Below are 21821 nucleotides of genomic sequence, written 5' to 3'. Positions count from 1 at the left end.
TGGGAAGGTAAGTAGAACAGCAAATGGGGGAACAGCTGTGCCACGCGATTTAGATTGACTAGAAAGTAAGATTTCCTGCTTTCTAGTGATTTTAAATCGCGCGGCACAGCTGATCATTGGAAATACCGGTTCAGAGGAACCGGTAGCTTTTTTTTTACTACCGGTAGTTTTTATCACTACCTGAACCGGTAGTTTTTATCACTACTGATTCACCCAAAACCGGTACAAACCAGTAGCATTTCACCACTGATTTTTATACAGTTTGTTCTACAGCATTTTGTAACTTTGAGGCTTGTTTTATGTATTTTGTTATTTGGTTTTAGTTAGTCTGTCTCTTGAAGGCCACCAATGAGTTGGGGTTTTTAATCTTGTTTAACAAATGTAATTAATCCTAGATGCTGGCTTCTTTGAGGTTTTAATCCTGTCTGAATGGATTATCAAATCTGCATTTCTAAAAGGTAGCTTCCACAGTATCTTTAGGGCTATTAAGAAAGACTGAGTTTGTTTCCTGCCTCAGAAAAAAACATCTTTCTCCATTTCTCATTTAGGGAAATATAATATTCTGTCTTTTCAATGTTTCCTAAAATATTTCATTCTTCTAGGAGAGGGGTGGGTGCTAACTTTCTTCAGTCATAAGTCTGAGAAATGGTCATTAGGTCACATTTTCAGTGCCGTTATAACTTCAAACAGTCACTAAATGAACTGTTGTAAGTCAAAGACTACCTCTATCTTAACAAATTCCCTTGTGACGATATGGATAGACCATATGGATAGGTGACCGTGGGATATTGCAAATTGTTCTGTTGCTAAGTGTCCAAAATTTGACTATGACCGTGGAGGGGACCTGACCATCAGAATTTCAAATCCAGGTTGCAAGCCCCTTTTTCAGGTCAATTAACACTTCGAACGAGGACTACCTGTATCTAGATGCTCTGATCATACTACTATCTTATCTCTAAAAACACCCCATTACAGCTTCTCCCTCACATGGATTTTCTGATGCCTGGACAGATTAGAGGAACTGGAGAACATTTTTTCACATTCGGTGCACCCATATGGCTTCTCGCGAGTGTGAGTCCGCATGTGCTTTTTGAGCTCTTGGCTCTGGGGGAAGCTCTTCCCACACTCAGAACAGATGAAGGGCCTCTCTCCCGTGTGTGATCTCTCATGTTTAGCAAGCTGCGATCGCTCAAGGAAACTGTTCCCACAGTAGGTACACTGGTGGGGCTTCTCGCCAGTATGAGTCCTCCTATGGGTGGCAAAGTGAGAACTAGAAATGAAACATTTCCCACAATCCGGGCATTGGTAAGGTTTCTCGCCCGTGTGTATCCGCTTGTGCGTTGTGAGGTGATAACTGTAAGTGAAGCATTTCCCACAATCCGGGCATTGGTAAGGTTTCTCGCCCGTGTGTATCCGCTTGTGCGTTGTGAGGTGATAACTGTAAGTGAAGCATTTCCCGCACACTGCGCACTGGTACGGTTTCTCCCCGGTGTGAATTCTCTCGTGCTTCTTCAGCTGGCAACTCGAAATGAAACTTTTCCCACAATCGGAGCAGACATATGGCTTCTCCCCAGTGTGGATCCTGGTGTGTGTAATAAGGTCCGACTTTTGATTAAAACTTTTGCTGCAGACCTCACACTTGTGAGGCCACTCTCCTGTGTGAGTCCACTTATGTATCACCAGATGCCGCATCTGACCGAAGGTTTCTCCACAGTCTGCACATTTATAAGGCTTCTCCCCTTTGTGGGTCCCTTCGTGAATCACTAACTGTGGTCTGTACCGGAAACTCTGTCCGCAGTCCGAGCAACGGTAGGGTTTCTCACCCGTGTGAACTCTCTGGTGCCTCAGGAGGTTGCAGCGAGTGTCAAAGCTCTTCCCGCACTCAGAGCATTTGTACGGCTTCTCCCCGGTGTGAGATTTCTCATGGATGAGGTGCCTGCCCTTAATACTGAAGGTTTTGCCACACAACGAGCATTTGTAGGGCTTCTCCCCTGTGTGGGTTCGCTCGTGAATAATCAGGTGGGAGTGGCAGTTGCAGAGCTTCCCACAATATTGGCATTTGTGCAGTTTCTGGCTTCTTGGAGGAGAGTCAGAAGTTGCCTTCATCCTCTTCTTGCTGTTCATTTCCTCGGGCAAGTCTGTCATTTCTCCGAGGAAATAGTGTTGATGATCGGAGCTTCCTAGAAGAACAAGCAAGGTAGGAAGACGTCAATTATACTGCATAAAAATTCAACTCTCTTCCAAGTGGCACTCAATGCCTGCTGATATCATGGATTAGTTGATACAGGTATCCTGACAGCAATACAGAAACTACAGGTAGACCTCAACTTACAGCAGTTCATTTAGTGACCAAAGTTACCGTGGCAGTGGAAAAAGTGACTTACGACCATTTTTCACACTTATGACTATGCAGCATTCAATATGGTCAAATGATTTATATTCGGCGCTTAGCAGCTAACTCACAATTATGACGGTTGCAGTGTTTTAGATCATGTGATCCCCTTTTGTAACCTTCTGACACAGTGGTGAAATCGAACCGGTTTACTACCAAATGTGAGATGCGCGCGTGCATGCAGTGCATGCCAAAAGGAGGCATGGGGTAAGTAGAACAGCGCATGGAGGCGAGGGTGATCAGTTGTGGCGCGCATCCTTTTTTTTTAGTTTTAAAAGCATTTTTTACTCAGCTCAGCTGTGATCCTCAGAGTCTTTTCTTTACCTTTTAAAAGCATTTTTTAAAAGAAGCGGCAAATGGGCAAGCGGACGACTGGGTGGGCATGGCGGGGGGGGAATTTTTGCTACTGGTTCTCCGAACCAGCCACTGCCATCGCTACTTTTCTTTAACAACCAACATTTTTTTTGTGGACAGTGTAATGACTGGGTTGACATATTTTTCACGCAATGCTCACAATAATAATACAATTACATATACAGAATTTTTATCTTCCAACTTCTAGCCTTAATGTGCTCATTATAATGTTAATATATTCTTTTATGTATCAATCGATATTATACTGTTTTCCCAGTTTATCACTCGGTGTCCCACCACATATTCAGTATCTCAACTTTTTATAAATACTAATAAAACCAGTGGTAGCTTAACAGAACCTTTTAAGATTGCGAAAGGAACAAGACAGGGATGTCCTTTATCACCATTATTGTTTATTTTAACTCTAGAACCATTATTGGATAAAATACGAGAAGTAAAGGAGATAGAGGGAATTAGAGTTAGACAATATGAATATAAACTAAGAGCTTTTGCAGATGATTTGGTGATTACTTTAACAAACCCTATAAATTCTAGTAAATCTTTGTTGGAAATAATTGATCAATATGGGAATGTTTCAGGGTTTAAGGTAAATCAGAAAAAGACAAAAGTGATAATAAAAAATATGGCCAGACAACAGAAAGAAAAACTAGAGGAAATAACAGGATTTGAAATTGTAAAGAAGGTTAAGTACTTAGGGGTTTATATTACATCGTCAAATGTGAAATTGTATAAGAATAACTATGAGGTTTTATGGCAAAAGGTTCAGAAGGAGTTGATTGTTTGGAAAAAATTGCAATTATCTTTGCTGGGGAGAATTGCTGCTATTAAAATGAATGTTTTACCTAGATTTTTATTCCTCTTTCAGATGATACCAATAATTAAGAAAGATAAGAATCTTGAGGAATGGCAGAAGGGAATTAACAATGGCAGAAGGTAAAAAAGCTAGGGTTAAAATGAAAATAATTCAAGATTCTCGGGAAAGGGGAGGTTTAAAAATGCCTAATTTTAAATTATATTATGAAGCAGCTGCTCTCTCTGCAATAAGTGATTGGTTTAACTTAACAGAGGACAGAATTTTGAATATAGAAGGTTATGATTTGCTATATGGATGGCATGCATATTTAATTTATGACAAAAAAGTGGATAAGGCCTTTAAAAATCATGTGCTAAGAAATGCCCTTCTGCGTGTTTGGAAAAAATACTCTTATAAACTAAATTATAAGGTTCCTATATGGGCAAGTCCTAGACATACAATAGAAAATATAAACATAGAACAGAATCAGGAAATGATTACATATAAAGATCTTTTGTATACTGAAAGAGGTAATTTGCAGTTAAAATCTCTGCAAGTATTAAGAGAGGAAGGGAAAAATTATACTTGGTTTCAATATGAGCAACTACATGCTAGATGGAAGGGAGGTCAGAAAATTGGAATAGACCAGAACGAGGAAAATTTGGTAAAGCAAATTAGAAATCAGTCTCAGGAGCATATAAAGAGATTGTATAATGTGTTACTTGAAATAGATTCTGAAAGGGACTTGGTAAAGGACTGTATGATAAAGTGGGCACAAAATTTTCAGGAGCCAATATTATTGGAAACTTGGGAAAAATTTGGGTTAGAAATGTTAAATTCACGAGGCACAGAATCTGAGGAAAATTTTTATAAAATGTTTTATAGATGGCATCTAGATCCTAAAAATTATCGTGTATGTATCCAGATATGCAAGCAAAATGTTGGAGATGTAATTGTGATGACGCTACATATTTTCACATTTGGTGGACTTGTAAGGACATAAAGGCCTTTTGGATAAAAATTTGGTGGATTTTACAAAATGTTTTGAAAAAGAAGATAAAGTTCCTGCCGCAATTTTTCTTGTTGGGAATTATTACGGATTGTACAGTAATTGAGACTAAATTGATTTTAAACCTAATAACAGCAGCAAGATTACTAATAGGACAATATTGGAAGAAAAAAGAAGTACCAACAATAGAAGAATGGATATTGAAGGTTGCCAATTTGGCTGAGATGGCGAAGATATCAGCCTTTTTGAAAGACAATACGCAAGAAAGATACTTAAAGGAATGGAAAAATGGATTGACTATATTCAACGTAGATATCAGACTAAGAGTTATCAGACTGTTTTGAATGATTATGATGTATTATTTTGATTGCTTTTGGGGAAGTTAGGAATTGATGATTGTAGGGTATAATTAAGTTGGGATGAAAATTTTTAGCATATGTTTGTTTTATTTTTAACTATACCTTGTGCCGTTCCGGGAAGTCGGGGGAGGGGTTGTGAAGGGAGGGGAGAGGAGGGGGGGAAAGGGGGAAAAAATTTTGTAAAACTTTTTGAATAAAAAAAAAAAAAACAGTTGTCAATAAGATTTAATCAGTCCCAAAATTATATCTCTAAGTCCCCTGAATTTATAGTCCTTGAAAACGATATTTTCCAGTATATTTTTACATCCTATTGGTCACAATAATACCTTTAAATATACCTAATCCTAGTCTTCCACTTTCTAATCTTAATGTATTTGTATTTATGATAAATTCCATTATATTTCTATATATTTACTACTATTTTCCCAGTTTAAACTTTCCACTTATTTCTATTGTTACTATATTGTAATATTTTATATCCATCATCTCTCAGCCTTTTTAGAATTTCATCATTTATTGAATTTTTAAGGATTCTTTTATGTTTCTTTTGGAATCCTATATGTCTGTCTAGCATTTTTACACAAACTAATTGTTCCCTCTGTCTTACCCTTTATCTCCTTCTGCTGCATCTTTTGAATATTCATCCATTACCTTTTCATTATTTTTCTTTTTTCTTTTTCTCTATTCTGTTATAAGTTCTTAGGGTACTGTCTATCTGATTTTTAGTATGCTGTCTATGCTGTCTTTTCAGTATTTTATCTGTTTTTATTTTTATCTTTTTGTATTTTATTTTTGCTTTGTCCCTTCCACCACCATTTCTAATTTCTCAGCTGCCTTCTGTATGTTATATTCATCTTTTCCCACCATTTGTTGGGAGCCTTCTACTTTCACATCTTTATCTTTAAATATTCCCATCAACTTCTTATAATTCTTTGTCACTATTTCTAGCATCACCGCTTTTTAACATTTGGAGATCCTTTTTTGGGAACTTTTAACTTAGATTAACTTTCTAAAGTAACAGTTGGAAATTTTCTCACCCAGTTTCATTGCTCTGTCCACCCACCGCTCCAGTGCAAGATCTTTGTGTCCCGGTTGTCCCAGCTTGTGAATGACCAAAAATGGCGGTCGTCCCTGCTGCCGTTCAGGAGAGCTTTCTTCGGATCAACGAGGAAATTGTGGTTTCCTCGTGATCGTGGAAGCACCTCTCCTTTCTTCACCTCCTCTCCAGGGAGGCTTAACCCCATAGGGTCTCCCAACAAGCAGTTGCTGGCTACATTTCACAGAGCCTGGTGGAGCGCCGCTATTTTCCAGCCGTTCTCACCACGACATAAACTAGAAGTCTGTAAATTCAGCTTCCTCTGAATGTCTTCTTACAAAGGCACATTCATTAGTTCCCATGTGCAGGTAGTCCTTGACTTATAACCATTCATTTAGTGACTGTCTGAACTTACAACAGCACTGAAAAAAGTAACCTACAATTGATCCTTGCACTTACAACTGACACGGCATCCCAATCATCGTTGCAACCCGATGGTTACGTGATCAAAATGGGAGCGCTTTTGTCGTGTCCCACTCCTCCGCTGACGGCCGGGTCAGGGAAATCCGAATCAGGCTTGCCTCTGCAGCTCTGCCCAAAGTCCTAGCAAAGTCCTCAGAGCAGGCAGGAGACCAGTAAGTGACTTCAGCAAGATAAGTTCGACTTTGCCTGACTCAGAGACTGCCAGAAAGCAGATCCTTTATATAGGCCATGGGGTGTGGCTCCATGACTCAGCACTCATTAAGGCCTGCCCCTCCCTTCCTTCTGTTACCTCCGCCTATCCAATCTTCTGATGCGAGGGTCACTCCAATCAGCTGTTGGAAGTAAACTTTCCTTAGGCTCACATGCTGTGGAGGAGGGGGAGGGGTCTAGCTGCTCCGTTTGCCTGGGCATGGAGCCAGGGCTGGGGCCGGGGGATGCTCCCTCCTCTGCAGCCTGCTTGGGCATGGAGCCAGGGCTGGGACCGGGAGGTGCCCCCTCCTCTGCAGCTTGTCTGGGCATGGAGCCAGGACTGGGGCCGGGAGGCATACATTCCTCCGTGTTCAGGAGCAGATAAGCAGACCCCAGCTGCGGTGAGAGCGGACAAGACACAACAGCTTTGCAACTGGCTTGTATTTACAATGGTTGCAGCTTCTCAGGATCATGTAAGCACAATTTGCTACCTCTCCAATTCAAAGGAGAATAATAAGTTTGGGTGTGGGGAGGTACAACACAATCAGAATTACAAGATTTTATTACCTTCACTCTCAATAAAAAAAAAAGTATTAGAGTAGAATTGATTGTGGAATTGATTTCTTGGCCTGGTCTATCAAGTGGGGTTGACACTGATGGACTTTTCATGGCTGAGGAAGGACTGAAACCTGGGTGTCCCCACTCCTAGTCCAGCAACAGCACCTTCACTCCTGCAGCACACCAGCTCTCTAATAGGAAAGCCAAAGAGACTCCCTACTGCGCATTGGTCTCCACCCCATCAACTGCAGGAAGAATAAGACCACAAGGTGGTGATGAATGAACGTGAGTAGTCCTCACTTAGTGACCACAATTGGGGCCTGTAATTCTGTTACTAAGATTTGTGGTGATAAGCAAATACCTCAAAGGGCATGATCAGGAGGCAGTTTCAGATTGATCAACCATGTTCCACCTATTCTTACCAGATTTCATCCCCAGGTTTTTCAAAGCATTTGGGTCTCCATCCATGGGGACCTCAACTTTCACGATATCCAACGGATCCAGTTCAGAATTGGAAGGCTCATGACGCAAGTCCCCCAGATCCTGTGTGTGAGAAACATGAAGATGTCTAAGGAGATGATTGGGATACATCTCAACATCAGCAAACAGCTGGTACACAAACAAGATTGACTGGAGATTCATTTCAGCCCTTCTTGAACTCTGGCAACATAATTTTCAAAGACTAAAACCTTTGAGAGATTGCTAAAGTTACAAGGAAAACCACAGCTTAGTTGTCCGGAACAAGTTTAAAATGTCCTAATTTTAATGTCTCAGAATGGCAATGATGGAGAAGATTATCCCTGAATCTGAGATCTCCTGGGGCCATGTGATCCTCTTTTGCTACCTTCTGACAAATAGTGTCAATGTGGAAGCCAGATTCACTTAAGAAACATGTTACTAACTTATTAGCCACAATGATTAACAACAAGTAAAGTTACAAAATGTGGCAAAACTCACTTAACAAATGCCTCACTTAGCAGCAGAAATTTGGGGTTCAATTGTGGCTGTAAACTGAGCTCTACAAGGGTGCCCAACATGAAAAGGATCCATGCTCACCATCTGCTCATCTCCTTGTGGCAGCCTCTGAAGAAAGTCCTCGGCCAAAGCCACCGCCTGGCTCCCCGTCTTCGGACACTGTTCCCAAACCCAGTTCTGCATTTCCAGCGGCAGGATCATCAGGAACTGCTCCAAGATCACCAGCTCCAGGATTTGCTCCTTAGAGTGATGCTCCGGCTTCAGCCACTGGCAACAGAGGTCCCAGAGTTGACCAAACACTTTCTGAGGCCCTTCAGCTTCCTCATAGGAAAATTGCCGGAAGCGTTGGCATTGTAGCACCACACTGAGTTTGTCCTCCTCCACCAACTCTTCCTTCACTTCCACTGGGGAATGCAGGCCTTCGTAAAATTTGGGAACTTCCGTGCAGCCCAGGCCTGGCAAGGTTTCGGATGCAGCTTTTCCTCTGAGAGACCGCTGATGGAAATCGGCCATTCTGCTAAAAGGCGGCCTAGTGTTATTCTCTGGTGGGGACTGAGAAGACGGAGAGTTTCTTCCATCCAAATATGGAGCCCTCAGAGCTTCTCTTTTCTGGATCTCACACAACTGGTCCAGCCCCTCTTCTGGTTCTTGCTTAATCTGAGAGATAGTGAGAGATTCATTCAGATATTCCTGTGTTTCCACAGTTTGAATGCTTCCCCTCGCTGGCACTCTCTTTCCAGCCTGGGATCCGGGCGAGTCCCGTATCTCCATCTTTCTTCCTGGCAGGAATAGAAATTGTCATAATTACTTATGCACAAAAGGGAAGCCGAGGATCCATAAAGGTCTGTTTCTCCCCAGTGCTTCTTGATGATCTGGATCCAGTTGATTTTCTACAAGCATTATGAAAATCTAGTAGGCGGACAAAATAATCAATTCTTGGAGAACTGCTTTAATGCTTGGGTTAATTTGATCAATATATCAATATTTATTAATTAAATATATTAAATTTAATCAATCACATTAATGTAATTATATCACAAATGAAGATATAAATATAAATATAAAAATAAAAATAAAATGTCCCAGGATACGTTGCAAGATCCAATTTGGGTTGACCACCAGGCCCAGGTTTTGGTCTTCTGAGCTTTCAGACTCATGTTGGAGCCCATCTTCAGGGAACTTCTCTCTAGCTGTGTACTGTTCTGTGTGTGGTATTTATAGTGGTATTTATAGTTCTCTCACAAAAACACAAGCTACTAAGATTGTGGTACAAGCAAGCCCAAAACAGCCAGGGAAGTGATTGAAGCCTGGGAAACAGGCCCCTCATCAGTCAAATAGGAGTGCTGATTTACCGGCCAGCCTATCAAGTAATTATAATAATAATAATAACAGAGTTGGAAGGGACCTTGGAGGTCTTCTAGTCCAACCCCCTGCCCAGGCAGGAAACCCTACACCATTTCAGACAAATGGTTATCCAACATTTTCTTAAAAATTTCCAGTGTTGGAGCATTTACAATTTCTGGAGGCAAGTTGTTCCACTGATTAATTGTTCTAACTGTCAGGAAATTGCTCCTTAGTTCTAAGTTGCTTCTCTCCTTGATTAGTTTCCACCTATTGCTTCTTATTCTACCCTTAGGTACTTTGGAGAATAGTTTGACTCCCTCTTCTTTGTGGCAACCCCTGAGATATTGGAACACTGCTGTCATGTCTCCCCTGGTCCTTCTTTTCATTAAACTAGGCATACTGAGTTCCTGCAACCGTTCTTCATATGTTTTAGCCTCCAGTCCCCTAATCCTCTTTGTTGCTCTTCTCTGCACTCTTTCTAGAGTCTCAGCTTTTACATCGTGGCGACCAAAACTGAATGCAATATTCCAAGTGTGGCCTTACCAAGGCATTATAAAGTGGTATTAACACTTCACGTGATCTTGATTCTATCCCTCTGTTTATGCAGCCCAGAACTGTGTTGGCTTTTTTGGCAGCTGCTGCACACTGCTGGCTCATATCTAAATGGTTGTCCACTAGGACTCCAAGATCCCTCTCACAATTAGAAGGTGAAGGGCTTGGCAGCACAAGCAAACAACAGCCAACAATTTAAAAGCCAGTCACCACACATCCCAGTCAACATCTAAAAAGCCACATACAACAGGTACTATTGTATTTGTATTGTATTGAGAAGTTCCCTGAAGAGGGATTCCAGCACGAGTCCGAACGCTCGAAAGACAAAACCTCTGGTCCCAGTGACGACCCAGATTGGATCCTGTAATTACTTCAATTTAGCTAATGGTTAGAACAGTATATGTAATTATTAAATTTATCTTCCAATGGCATGGGGATCCTTAATATAGAGTTTTCTATAATACACTGTAAGAATTCTTATTTATTAAATTATCTCCAAATAAAAACTTGATTCTACCCTTATAAGGCAAATCATCAATATTCAGCTATAGATGGAGAAAACTCTCTGCAGAAATCCATTCAAGCTACTGTGATGCCCTGTGTGTACAAAACAGGAATATAAATCAAACCAATAAAGACATAATGTTAAGGCAAACTGGGAAAAAGTCTGCTTTTAATATTTGAAATAGCAGGGTTTTTTTTCCTCTGCATGCTAAAAGTCCCACAGATTCTGGGAATTCCCTCCTGAAACTGCCTTGATTGCTGTTTTTAAATTTATCCTGTTAAAATACTGCTCGACATTTCATAGGCCTTGAGAAATTAAACAGGGCTGCACAAGTTTAGATGGCACATATAGGTGGCTATGAAATATTGAAACTGTACATTAAATCAGGAAGTCAAACAAATTTCAGAAGATGACACCGGCAAGGAAGCAACCTGGAATAAAACCTGGCTCCAAGAGCCCTTTCTTTCTAAAGCTGTCGGAAAACATCCCCCTGGTCACGGGATCAAAATTTAGGTGCTTAGGAATGGACTCATATTTATGACGGTTGCAGTATCCTGCAGTCATGTGATCCTCTTTTCCGACCTTCTGACAAGCAAAGTCAATTGGGAGCCAGATTCACTTCACAACCACATGACTAAGCTTAACAACTGCAGTGATTCACTTCACAACTGGAGCAAGAAACATCGTAAAATGGGGCAAAAGTCACTTAACAAATGTTTGACTCAGCAACAGAAATTTTGGGCTCAGTTGTGGTGTTCAATTTACCTGGTAAAAAGTATAATTGAAAACTTCCACCCAGACGTTCAGTTAGTGGGGCAGAGATAAAGAGGGAGGCAGCAGTCACCAGAAAGGGAATCTGGGCATGTTAAGAGAGGCAGGTTCAGGTGCTGCATCTCAAAACAAACCCACCTGGACGCCTTTCAGGTCTCTTGTCACCTGTCTTTCAGATGCCACTGGGCTCCTCCTAGCAGGGTTCATAACCTCAGAGGGAGCCCCTTCAGCCACCTTCCCTCTGAACTCAGATCTCCCCAAGTCTTCCGCCTCTTCTATCCCTCCAGACCTACTTTGGGGACCCGATCCTCCCCAGTCAGCAGCCAGGAACGTGGGAACCGCAACACCAGGTAGCCACATACTGGGAGCTGTACAGCACCAAGATGTTGGGCAAATGGGAAGGAAGGAGACTTGAAGGAAGCATTTCAAGGGGAATCAGTCTCCAGCGGAGGCCTAGAGGCCGGCAGGGGGCAGAAAACTTTGCAAGCAAAGCGGGGACTCAGAAGGGAAGGGGACCCGCAGTAAAAAGTCCACCTCCATGCTTCTCCCCCCCCCCGCGTTTTCCCTTCCCTTCCTGCACTGGGGATGCCCACTACTCCTCCTCCTCACCCCCTCCCCCTCTTGCAGCGTCCTTGCCCACCTGGTTCCTCTTGAGCACCTCTCGCCATGAAAGAATCTCCACAACCCTGGCATAAGGGATGTCTGGGGACCAGGAATGGGGGGGGGAGGGTGCGGGATGGGCAGTAAACTGGGCTCCCACTCACCCACCCCTGTTTCCCCTCCCTTTTCCTATCTCTTCTCTAGGCGCAAGAGGAAAGCTCTCTGCGTTTAACCCCTTCGCTGAAGCTGCTCCTTGGACAGGGGTGAGTGGGGCGCCTCCTGTCAATGCCAAAGTCCGTCAGCAGGGAGGCTCACCCATATCACACACACACACACACACACACACACACACACACACACACACACACACATCAAGAAAAACCAAAGGATGGAAAGCAAGCACCGGTATTTTTTTAAAAGGAGAGACTGACAATCACTGCAATAGTAAAAGAAATTTGCATGCCCTAATCCACAGCTGCAAGAGGTGCAAATTAGGAATGCATTGATGTCAAAGAGGGGCGAGGCAGACCTGCTGATGTCCTTGGACTACAAGGCCCACCATCCTTCAGCCATGCAATTCTTGGCTGGAGATGCTGCCTTTTCCTCAATATCTAACCTTCTAAAGCATGTCAGGAGGAGTCTGGTAGCGCCTTTTCTAACCCATTGCATTAATAGGCACAGCTCCTTGCAAGCCTCTTCACAAAATTGCTTAGTCTGTAAAGGAGCAATTCAAGGCCCTCTGATTTTTGGCCATTGTAGACTCACAGGGTCTCTTCACAATCATATGGAGAATTGCTTTGTCTGAGTACATGTGTTAAGCATAGTTGAACCTGGTTAATAAACAGATGGGACAGCACTAGGAAAACCAGTGTTGGTTGGCTGAACATGGAAGTGTAGAAAAAATCCCAGTGGCAGATCAGTCTCATATTGCTGCCATTTAAACATGCCCTAAAACCAGAACAAGTCAAAGCTAACTTGAAGGCGGCTTTTTAAATCCCCCAACCACTAGAAAATTGAAGGCACAGCTTGTGAAGCAGGGATGAAATGTTCCCAGTTTGGATTGGATCGCCCGATCCAGTAGTGATCATGGCCAGTGGTTTGGAGAACCAGTAGCAATCACGGTGCAGCCACCTGCCCGGCTGTCATTACTTCTTGGTTTTAACCAGGAGGCAATGTGTTTCGTACCCTCTGTGCATGCGCAGAAAGGTTTTTTGCATGTGAAGAGGGTCTGTGCGCGCATGTGATGTAAGCGAGCAAGCAAGCGGTGCGTGCACTTTTGAACTGGTAAGGAAGGTAAGTAGATTTCACCCCTGTTTTGAAGTATGAAGCACCAATGGAATAGAATTTATTTCATTTATAAAATAGGTAGCAGCAGACACATTTGAAGATAAGTTGTTTCTCTGCTTTTATACTGGAGAGGAAACCAAAAGGCCCTAATTTCTGCTCCCGGCCTTTCCTCCCACCTGCCCTCAACTCATCTTCCAGCTGCTGCTTCCACCTTGAGAGGAGCACAAAAGCCCACTACACACCACTTTCCTTTCATGGGTGAGCCAAAAGAGGAAGTTTCTCTGACCCTTTTCTCTTCTCCCCAACATCCAATTTAGGGTCCTTGAGTGGCTCAGACTGCTAAGACAGTCTTTTATTAACAGCAGCTGCTTGCAATTATTGCAGGTTCAAGTCCCACCAGGCCCAAGGTTGACTCAGCCTTCCATCCTTTATAAGGTAGGTAAAATGAGGACCCAGATTGTTGGGAGCAATAAGTTGACTTTGTATATAATATACAAATGGATGAAGACTATTGCTTGACATAGTGTAAGCCGCCCTGAGTCTTCGGAGAAGGGCGGGATATAAATGCAAATAAAAAAACAAAAGTACTCAAGGGTTTCAAGTCATCAATCATTGATGCAGCCTCTGCATTGACAGTTGTGTAGAATGCAGATCGCTGTTGATCCAGACTGCCATCTAGAGACAGATGGCTGAAAAACATGCTTGTCCATCACTAAGATGTCTGAAATGTTTTTTTGATTATGTCTCATTAAGCTGTGAGGGAATTGCACATCAAGTATCCAAATGGGGTAAGAGAGACACTGACACAAGCTTGTAGTTTTATATAAACAATTGTATTTAGAGCAAACAAGATAGTCGGCCAAGCAGGGGCAACGTGAGGTAAATCAACATAGCAGGAATATCATGAGGTAAATTACAGAGCGCACAGAGGAAAAACAGCGGGAAACAAGGAAACTCCCCCTCCACACCCACAGCAACCAATCACAGCTTAGATTGCCTCATGCAGTGGCCAGCTGTTGTGCCTCGTCCGCTTTCCCCGCAGCCGGGGCCTTCTTATCTGCTTCCAAACACTGAGGAATGTCCTAGCATGCCTCCCGGCCCCAGCCCTGGCTCCATGCCCAGACAGGCTGAGGAAGAAGAAGCGCCTCCAGCCCCCAGCCCTGGCTCCATGCCCAGGCAAACGGAGCAACTAGACCCCTCCCCCTCCCCCACAGCATGTGAGCCTGAGGAAGGTCAATTACCAACAGCTGCAGACTGGAGTGACCCTCGCTTCAGGAGAATTGATAAGCGGCATCAACAGAAGGAAGGGAGGGGCAGGCCGGGATAAGTGCTGAGTCATGGAGCCACACCCCATGGCCTATATAAAGGATCTGCTTTCTGGCATTCTCTGAGTCAGGCAAAGTCTAAACATACCTTGCTGAAGTCACTTTCTGGTCTCCTGCCTGCCTTGAGAACTTTGCTAGGACTTTGGCAGAGCTGCAGAGGCACGCCTGATTCGGATTTCCCTGACCCGGCCGTCAGCGGAGGAGTGGGACACGACACCAGCTCCCTTTAACCAATTAGCTGCAATTGTGTGTTCTAACGCATTGTCCAACCTTTCACTGCTCCAGCTATTAAATTAATTACAAGTACATTTAGTCTTCAACATACAACCACAATTGAGCCCAAAATTTATGTTGTAAATTTTGTGTTCTGGCCCATTTTATGAATTTTCTTGCCACATTTATTACAGCGAATAACTGCAGTTCTTAAATTAGTAACATGGTTGTTAAGTGAACCTGGTTTTTCCCTATTGACTTTGCTTGTCAGAAGGTTGCAAAAGGGGATTACAGGACTCTGGGACGCTGCAACCGTCATAAATGTGAGTCAGTTGGCAAGCATCCAGATATAAATCAAGCGACCACAGGGATGGTGCAACCATCATAACTCTGAAAAATGGTCATCAGGTCACATTTTTCAGTGCTGTTGTAACTTCAAACGGTCACTAAATGAACTGTTGTAAATCAAGGGCTACCTGTATCTTAACAAAGTCCTTTGCGACCATATGGCTAGACTTCCTCCAAGATGATCTCTCCCTAACCTGTTCCTTCGGGTCTCTCAATGGTGCAATAATAGCTACTGTAGTTGATGAAGAAGCTTCGTTTTGCAAGAAGCGAGAACTAACAGAATAACAGAGTTGGAAGGGACCTTATAGGTCATCTAGTCCAACCCCCACCCCCCCACTCACCCAGGAGACCCTACAACATTTCTGACAAATGGCAGTCCAATCTCTGGGCCTCTGGTGGCTCAGACTGCTAAGACTGTCTGTTATTAACACAGCTGCCTGCAATTACTGCAGGTTCAAGTCCCACCAGGCCCAAGGTTGACTCAGCCTTCCATCCTTTATAAGGTAGGTAAAATGAGGACCCAGATTGTTGGGGGCAATAAAAGTTGACTTTGTATATAATAGACAAATGGATGAAGACTATTGCTTAACACAGTGTAAGCCGCCCTGAGTCTGCGGAGAAGGGTGAGATATAAATTCAAATTTTAAAAAAAGTGCCCAAAATTACAATCAAGGTAATTGTGGGAGGGAATGGCAACCATCAGATGAAATCTGGGTCATAAGTACTCCTAGGGAGGTTCATCATAACAGACGGTTGCTCAGCAACCGGTCCTAAGCCACGTACTACTTGTAGTAAACTGGGAACCGTCAGAAAGTTGGAACCCAATCAGGTTCCTTGCAATTGATTTACAGATTAACTTTTCAATCAATGAGCAAACATACAGGCCACATTTGCAAACTACATACTGAAGTATTCAGGCTTTTCGAGAATGATCTTTGTCTTGTATGTAACTCCTCTTGCCATAAAAAATGGCTAAACATCCTGCATTCATACACTGTACTGTACTGCACTGGGGTTTATTTCTAATCATGCTTTGTTGGGCAAACCATGGTATCTCAGTCTGCACTCGGTCAATTTTTTAGGGAAAACTTTTACGTTCAGAGTTATTCGCAAACCACACCAAAGAAATTCTTTCTCTGGTCTGTTTAGAGTGGTGTTTAAACTGGAAACTCTTCTCTCTGGAAGCTCCGTTTTCCAACCTTCTTAAGGAAACAGTGAGACAGAGCCCACAATTTACCAATATTGGTTAAAGAAACAGAAAAAGAATTTGCACCAGTTATGTAACACAAGGTTCTGAAACATCTGCTTGCAATTGTCCAGCTCTCTTCCCAAATGGCACTTGCTATCTCATGAATAAAACCATAATACAGGTAGTCCTTGACTTACAGCAGTTCATTCAGTGACCGTTCAAAGTTACAATGGCACTGACAAAAGTGACTTATGACTGTTTTTCACACTTGACCCCATGATCACATGATCAAAATTCAGATGCTTGGCAACTGGTTCTGTTGTGGCTCCGGCCCCCGAGCCGGCTCCCGAGCCTGCCCTCATGAAGGAGAGTGATTTGGAGAGTGAGGGAGAGGAGCCAGCAAGGCCTCTCTCGCCAGGACCCTCCTTGCTGGCACTACCCCAAGTTCCAGCTGAAGGCCAGGAGGAGGAGGAGTAGTTGACAAGGCCTCTTTTCCCCGACCCCTCCTCCTCCCTGGCAACGCCCCAAGTGCCGAGGATCAATCTTGGCTCAATTCGAGACAGCAATGCCGATAAGCGCGTGAAGCAGAGGAAGAGGGTGGCAGGCCCAGGGAGTGCTGAGTCACGGAGCCACACCCCACAGGAGAAAAAAGCAGGTGGAATTGCTCCGTAGGCCCCTGTGTCGGACAAAGCTACAAGCTACTAGCTCTTGGATTGCTTCGTGTGAGCTACAGACAGCTCTTGGACTGAAGGCTGGGATTTCTTCTTGAGTAACTTTTTATCATCCTGCAGATTCCTGGTTGCCCTGGCAACGGTCTGTCAGCACACTGCTACTTGATAGAGACTTGGAAGGCACGTGAAGAAACGTTGCCAGAACTTTTCGCTGCCAAAGGAAACCCGGCCAAGTGTAAATAAATTGCTGGCAGACGGCCCTCGGCTGGCGTGCTTTCTTAGGGGAGGTGGGGGGGACAGAACAGGTTCATATTTATGATGGATGCTGTGGCCCAAGGTGCGATTCCCTTTTGCGACCTTCTGACAAGCAAAATCAATGGGGAAGCCAGATTCACTTAACAACCAGGTCATTAACTTATCAACTGCAGCGAATCACTTAACAATTGAGGCAAGAAAGGTCGTAAAATGGGGCAAAACTCACTGAACAAATTTCTCCCTTAGCAACAGAAATTTTGTGCCCAATTGTGGTGGTAAGTCGAGGACTACCCGTATAACCATTTTAAAATGCAACGAGACTCAACTTCGGCATTCTTTGCAGTGTCTTGGGATATATCTCAACATGAGAATATCATGAGGCCTGGCAATCTCATTTCCTTGCAGATTTGGGAGTGGAGAGGAGATACTTCTGGTTTAGTTTCTCCCACTAGCAGGTGTAGCCAGATGGGAAATAAAGTCATTCCCAAGAAACAAGGTCATTCCCAGCAAACCAGATCTTTACAGAATTCAGGTTTAGCAGCTAACCAGAAACAACTTGGTTCCCTTCTTTCTGTGTTCTTTCTTGATCTACGCCATACTACAGCCACTACAGGCAGTCCTTGATATAACAATAGCAATAGCACTTACTTATATACAGCCCTCTCTAAGCAGTTTACAGAGTGAGTATATTGCCCCCAACAATCTGGGTCCTCATTTTACCAACTTCGGAAAGGTGGAAGGCCGAGTCAACCTTGAACAAGTGAGAATCAAATTGCCGAACTGCAGGCAGCCAGCAGTCAGCAGAAGTAGCCTGCAGTACTGCATTCTAACCACTGCGCCATCACAGCTCAGAGCCTGCCCATTACAGTTATGTCACAATAGTCATAGAACATTACCAACCCAATAGTACGAACCTTCTCATGACAGTCGTTAAGTGAATAACCACATTCATTAAGCAAAATCTGCCATCGTTACGTAAACACCATGGTTTTTAAGAAAACAATTGCAGTTTTGCCAAGTGCTGGTTTTCTGCAAGAACCATGGCAAAAATGTGGTCAGATGACCATAGGATACTGCAAATAGCTCTGTTGCCACGTGCCTGAAATTTTTGTCACATGACTGTGGAGGGGGCCCGACTGTCAGAACTGTGAATCCAGGTTGTAAGTCGCCTTTTTCAATTGTCACTTCGAACGAGGACTACCTAGTCCTAGGAGTATCTAGCTATTCCGATTGCCCTACAGTCATTTGTGTAAAAGTGCCCCATTATAGCTTCTCCTTTGCATGGATTTTCTGATGCCTGGACAGATTAAAGGAACTGGAGAAAGTTTTCTCACACGCAGAGCACCCATATGGCTTCTCGCCAGTGTGAGTCCGCATGTGCTTTTTGAGCCCTTGGCTCCACCGGAAGCTCTGCCCACATTCGGAACAGATGTAGGGCTTCTCTCCTGTGTGTGACCTCTCATGTTTGGCAAGCTGTGATCGCTGAATAAAACTGTTCCCGCAGTAGGTACACTGGTAGGGCTTCTCGCCAGTATGCGTCCTTTTATGGGCAGTAAAGTGAGAACTAGAAATGAAACATTTCCCACAATCCGGGCACTGGTAAGGTTTCTCGCCTGTGTGTATTCGCTTGTGCGTAGTGAGGTGAGAACTGTAAGTGAAGCATTTCCCGCACTCTGCGCACTGGTACGGTTTCTCCCCGGTGTGAATTCTCTCATGCTTCCTCAGCTGGCAACTCGAAATGAAACTCTTTCCACAATCAGAGCAGACATACGGCTTCTCTCCAGTGTGGGTCCTGGTGTGCGTAATAAGGTCCGACTTTTGATTGAAGCTTTTGCTGCAGACGGCGCATTGGTGAGGCCTCTCTCCCGTGTGAGTCCACTTATGTATCACCAGATGCCGCGTCTGACTGAAAGTTTCTCCACAGTCTGCACATTTATAAGGCTTCTCCCCTTTGTGGGTCCCTTCGTGGATCACTAACTGCGGCCTGTATCGGAAATTCTGGCCGCAGTCCGAGCAATGGTACGGTTTCTCACCCGTGTGAACTCTCCGGTGCCTCAGAAGGTTGCAACGAGTGCCAAAGCTCTTCCCACACTCGGAGCATTTGTACGGCTTCTCCCCGGTGTGAGTTCTCTCGTGGATGAGGCGCCCAATTTTATCACTGAAAGTTTTGCCACACAATGAGCATTTGTAGGGCTTCTCCCCCGTATGGAACCTCCCGTGGATAATCAGAGATTCCTTCCGGGTGAAGCTTTTCCCACACGCTGAGCATTTGTGGGGTTTCTCCCCTGTGTGGGTTCGCTCGTGAATAATCAGGTGGGCGCGGCAGTCAGAGAGCTTCCCACAATATTGGCATTCGTGCAGTTTTTCCTTCAGTGGGACTTTCTGGCTCCTTGGAGGAGAGTCAAAAGTGGCCTTCATCCTCCTGCTACTGTACATTCCCTCGGGCAAGTCTGTCACTTCTCCAAGGAAGTGCTGTTGATGGTCGAAGCTTCCTAGAAGAACAAGCAAGTTAGGAGGACATCAATTATACTGCACAAAAATTCAACTCAAATCTCTTCAGAGTGGCACTCAATGCCTGCTGATTTCATGGATTAGTTGATACAGGTGTCTTGACAGCAACACAGAAACTACAAGTAGACCTCAACTTACAGAAGTTCATTTAGTGACTGTTCAAAGTTACAACGGCACTGAAAAAGGTGACTAATGACCATTTTTCAAATTTAGGACCATCATGCCCATGGTCACATGATTTACATTCAGATGCTTGGCAGCTAACACACATTTATGACGGTTGCAGTGTCCCGGGGTCACATGATCTCCTTTTGTGGCCTTCTGGCAAGCAAATTCAATGGGGAAGCCAGATTCACTTAACAACCGTGTGACTAATTTCACCACTGCAGGGATTCAGTTAACAAGTCTGACGAGAAAAGTTGTAAAATGGGGCAAAGCTCACTTAACAATTGCCTTGCTTAGCAACATAAATTTGGAGCTCAATTGTGGACGTAAGTTGAGGATTGTCTATAATTATCATTTCTTTTTTTGGAGCACTTTTTCTCCCCCTCCACAATTTAACTTTCAAACCTTTTTTTCCCAATTTGTATCCTATCCTAACCCTGCTTATCTACCCAGCCCAAGAAGGGCACCTGAGGGCTTTCACTTTCTTGCTTGCTAAAGAGGAGAAGCACGTCAGCGTCAGGGACAAACTCCTGACCTGCATCCCAATTTTATCTGGTTCTTATGGTCATCTCAAAGACCAATAAGCCCAATCTGATTAAAGTCAGTAAGAGATTCTCAGTCATCCAGGTCATGGTTGCCCCAAAGGTGCTTTTTCAGGAGGCAACTGGACTTCCTTGTTTTTCTCTGAAGATGTTTCGCTTCTCATCCAAGAAGCTTTAAGCTATACAATTTGGGATTAACACTCTGTGGGATGTGAAGGCAGACAAACTGGTAAAGCAGTTCCATGACAAATACCCCCATAAGCCACTGGGGCCTCCAAAGGAAGGAACAGGAGGTTAGCTTGTGTTTAATCATCTTTCTGTGTACTTTTTTGTCTTCTTCTAGGACCTCCTTTTAAATTAGGGGGGGGCTGCCTGTCAGCCTTGAAGCTGGCCTGACTGAGGCTATTTTGGGATTTCAAATGCTGACAAACTAGAGGTTAGGGAGGGGGAAATAGAGATAGCTGGGGTGATGTAGCCAAAACAAAATGCTTTCTCGGAGAACCAAGAACATTCCTGCAGGTGCTTGGAAGGAGGGGACTGGAGACACCTAGCAACTGGGCTGCATCCTGATTGGACTCTGTTAATCTGTTAATGTGACTGAACCAACTCTACTAAACTTCAAGCTCCAACTGGAGCCGCTATCTGGAGTCCTGTGTCTCGGCCACTTACCCAATCTATCCGGGCAACGGGAAGATTCAGGGAAGATAGAGAAAAAGATTGAAGACATGGCAGCAGCCTATGGGGACCCTCTTGAGAGTCTGCCAATCCCCTTGGAGACACAAAGGATGGCAGAAGCGTGGCGGAGACTGCACGCCAGGTGGGCGCTTGACCTAAGATCTGGATCAAGTGGATTCTACACCAAGTTCTACCAAGGAACTTTACCAGGTGGAGGGAGACTTTGGCCGCCGACCTGCATTCCAGGAGCCAGTGAGGGAGTGGCCCTCGACTTTGACAAAAGAATCGTGGACCACAATCCTTGCGTGGAGGTCAAGGGTGCCTGTAGACCAGGGGTGAAATGCTCCTGATTTGGACCAGCTCACCCGATCTAGTAGTGATGGCGGCGGGTGGTTCGGAAAAGCGGTAGAAAAAATCCCTGGCCCCGCCCCCTGCCTCTGCTGAGCCACACCATCATCAGAGGGTTTTTTTATTACTTTTAAAAGCAGTTTTTCTTCAGCCAAAAACATGCCTTTAAAAGCAAAAAAAAAAAGCCTTTGATGATCCCGCGGCTCAGCTGAGATCGTCAGAACCCTTTAAACTCTTTTTTTAAGAACCTCTTCGGCTGAAGAGGTTGTAAAAAAAGGTTTTAAAAGGCTCCTCTGGCAATCCCAGCTGAGTTCCTCATCACCAGAACCTTAAAAAACATGTTTTCTACAA

The 21821-nt window shown here is 43.9% G+C and overlaps 1 protein-coding gene across 1 annotated transcript in view; it reads right to left on the bottom strand.

The window, feature by feature from the left end:
* The window catches only part of LOC131190358 (zinc finger protein 850-like), a 40781-nt gene that overhangs the window by 4477 nt on the left and 14483 nt on the right, over positions 1-21821 (bottom strand). The window contains exons 4-8 of the mRNA XM_058167680.1: positions 18500-19721; positions 11982-12043; positions 8251-8948; positions 7617-7737; positions 988-2180 (exon numbers count right to left, since the gene is read on the bottom strand). Coding sequence (XP_058023663.1) covers positions 988-2180; positions 7617-7737; positions 8251-8948; positions 11982-12043; positions 18500-19721 — 3296 coding nt within the window. The remainder of the gene's footprint in view (positions 1-987; positions 2181-7616; positions 7738-8250; positions 8949-11981; positions 12044-18499; positions 19722-21821) is intronic.

Source organism: Ahaetulla prasina, chromosome 2 (assembly GCF_028640845.1).
Source record: "Ahaetulla prasina isolate Xishuangbanna chromosome 2, ASM2864084v1, whole genome shotgun sequence".
Classification (NCBI taxonomy): Eukaryota; Metazoa; Chordata; class Lepidosauria; order Squamata; family Colubridae; genus Ahaetulla; species Ahaetulla prasina.
This window is presented reverse-complemented; position numbering and strand designations above follow the sequence as displayed.